This window comes from Oryctolagus cuniculus, chromosome 3, assembly GCF_051225735.1.
Source record: "Oryctolagus cuniculus isolate XC-2025 breed Fujian yellow rabbit chromosome 3, ASM5122573v1, whole genome shotgun sequence".
Taxonomy (NCBI): domain Eukaryota; kingdom Metazoa; phylum Chordata; class Mammalia; order Lagomorpha; family Leporidae; genus Oryctolagus; species Oryctolagus cuniculus.
In genome coordinates this window covers 117,819,957-117,822,508 of record NC_142869.1, presented here as the reverse complement: position 1 = coordinate 117,822,508, position 2,552 = coordinate 117,819,957, and the positions used below count along the sequence as shown (strand labels likewise).

The following is a 2,552-nucleotide window of genomic DNA, read 5'->3' as shown; positions in this document are numbered from 1 at the left end:
ACCCGCCCTGACAAGGTCTATGGTTACCGCACCCCCTCGCCGGGCCACCCGCCTCCGTTCGTGTACACTCGGGCTTCCCGCCCCGCTCACTCTGCGCGTCCCGCTGCCCGCGGCCCTGCCCGAGAACCCGCGGCGAGCCACGCCCCGGACACGCCCCCACCCACCCAGCCCCGCCCCGCCCCGCTGGGCCACGCCCCGGGCCGGCGGAAGGATGTGAGCTCACACCCGCCTCCCTGTTCCGGCCGCCACCAGGAAGCGCCCGCCCGAGGTCGCGGCCCGCTCGCTGCCGACGCGCCAGCCCGGGAGTCAGCCGCGCAGGCCCGGCGCCGCACGCCGCGAGTGCCTCCCCGGCGGACGCGGAATGAAGGCGGGCGCCGCGGGCCCCCAGCCTGGTGGCGGCGGCGACAAGAGACCTAATACAGCCCGTCCGTCTTAGACGCCGCGTCGCCCGCGGGCCTGCGCACTCAGTGCCCTGCGCGCTTCCGGCCGAGCCACGTGACCGCGCGCGCACGTGTTCCGGCCTCTGCGCGCCGCAGCTCGGCGCCTCCGGGCCCCATGATGTCCACCTAGAGCGGGCGCGGGCCGGGCTGGGCTGGGCTGGGGGGCAGCGCCATGAACCCCAGGGGTCTGTTCCAGGACTTCAACCCGAGTAAGTTCCTCATCTACGCCTGCCTGCTGCTCTTCTCCGTGCTGCTGCCCCTGCGCCTGGACGGCATCCTGCAGTGGAGCTACTGGGCGGTCTTTGCGCCCATATGGCTGTGGAAGCTCCTGGTCATGGCGGGCGCGGCGGTGGGCGCGGCCGTGTGGGCGCGCAACCCCCGCTACCGCACGGAGGGCGAGGCCTGCGTGGAGTTCAAAGCCATGCTGATCGCCGTGGGCATCCACCTGCTGCTGCTCATGTTCGAGGTGCTGGTCTGCGACCGGCTGCAGAGGGGCACCCACTTCTGGCTGCTGGTCTTCATGCCCCTCTTCTTCGTGTCGCCCGTGTCGGTGGCCGCCTGCGTGTGGGGCTTCCGGCACGACCGCTCGCTGGAGCTGGAGCTGCTGTGCTCCGTCAACATCCTGCAGTTCATCTTCATCGCCCTGAGGCTGGACCGCATTATCCACTGGCCGTGGCTGGTGGTCTTCGTGCCCCTGTGGATCCTCATGTCCTTCCTGTGCCTGGTCGTGCTCTACTACGTCGTGTGGTCGCTGCTCTTCCTGCGCTCGCTGGACGTGGCGGCCGAGCAGCGGCGGACGCACGTGACCATGGCGGTCAGCTGGATCACCATCGTGGTGCCCTTGCTCACCTTCGAGGTACTGCTGGTTCACAGGCTGGACGGCCACAACACGTTCTCCTACGTCTCCATCTTCGTCCCGGTCTGGCTGTCCCTGCTGACCTTGATGGCCACCACGTTCCGGCGGAAGGGAGGCAACCACTGGTGGTTTGGCATTCGCCGCGATTTCTGCCAGTTCCTGCTGGAGATCTTCCCGTTTCTGCGGGAGTACGGGAACATTTCCTACGACCTCCATCACGAGGATAGCGAGGACCCCGAAGACGCGGCGGTTCCAGAAGCCCCAAAGATTGCGCCCGTGTTTGGGAAGACCAGGGTGGTCACCCAGAGCCCCGGGAAGTTCGTGCCGCCGCCTCCCAAGTTAAATATTGACATGCCGGATTAAGCGCCACTGCCGGGCCGAGTGGGGATTGCACACGCCCGCTTGCTTTGTCTCTCTACGCCTCCCCGGACCCTGGAAGTGGAAACGGGCTGCAGACGCGGCCTGCCCTCGCCCTGTGTCGCACGGAGGCCCGGCAGTGACTCGGTGTGCATGGCGGAAAGAGGAGCTTATTTTCATATGTGGTTGTGGTGTGTGTGTGTGTGTGTGTGACTGTGACCTTGCTTTCCAGGTTGCTGCTCTTAAGAGCTCGCGGGACATCCGTTGAATTGTTTCAGTAGGTCCTCACAAGGAATAACTACACAGCCTTTTTTTTTTTTTTTTTTTTTTTTTTTTTTTAGTGCTATTCTACCTATCAAAAGTATTGGTTAAAAAAAGAAGTATTTTTATACACTGCTAGTCCCAGATACTGTTTCCAATTGTGCCCATTGTGAAGTGACGGCAGCTGCGATGACATCTCCTCCCACACTTTGTAAACCTCACCGTTGTGATTTCCAGTGTTGCTACTGTTAAACTGGTTTTTCTCTGGGCTTTGCTGGTGGTGGTCTTTGCTACTCTAGTAGGTGAATTTTTCTAATGGAGTGCGTCCATGCATAGAGTATTTATATGAACATTACAGCAGTGTAATACATGTTGAATTCCAGTTCTTTGCGGTACAATGTACCATCCGAATGTTTTTTTTTAAGGCTTTATGAAAAGGAATGTGTCACAGATGCCTTCCTGTGTGCGTGGCGTGGGACCTGAGCGGTAGGCGTGGCTCTGACTCTTCCACTGTTAGCTGACTGAGGCCTGTGCCACTGACGACTGCAGAAGCCACCACTCTTGGGGACAGGGACGCGCTGCCATGTGCTTGGTGCCGGGCCATCCAGCCGCACTCTCCCCGAGCGCCTTGAATCAGC

At 61.9% G+C, this 2,552-nt stretch overlaps 1 protein-coding gene across 1 annotated transcript; it reads left to right on the top strand.

The window, feature by feature from the left end:
- Window positions 1-213: 213 nt before the first annotated feature.
- Window positions 214-2,309, top strand: TMEM185B (transmembrane protein 185B). Its single transcript, XM_002712400.6, has one exon. The coding sequence runs from the start codon at window positions 613-615 to the stop codon at window positions 1,657-1,659; it is 1,047 nt and encodes a 348-aa protein (XP_002712446.3). The 5' UTR covers window positions 214-612; the 3' UTR covers window positions 1,660-2,309.
- The last annotated feature ends 243 nt before the right edge of the window (window positions 2,310-2,552 follow it).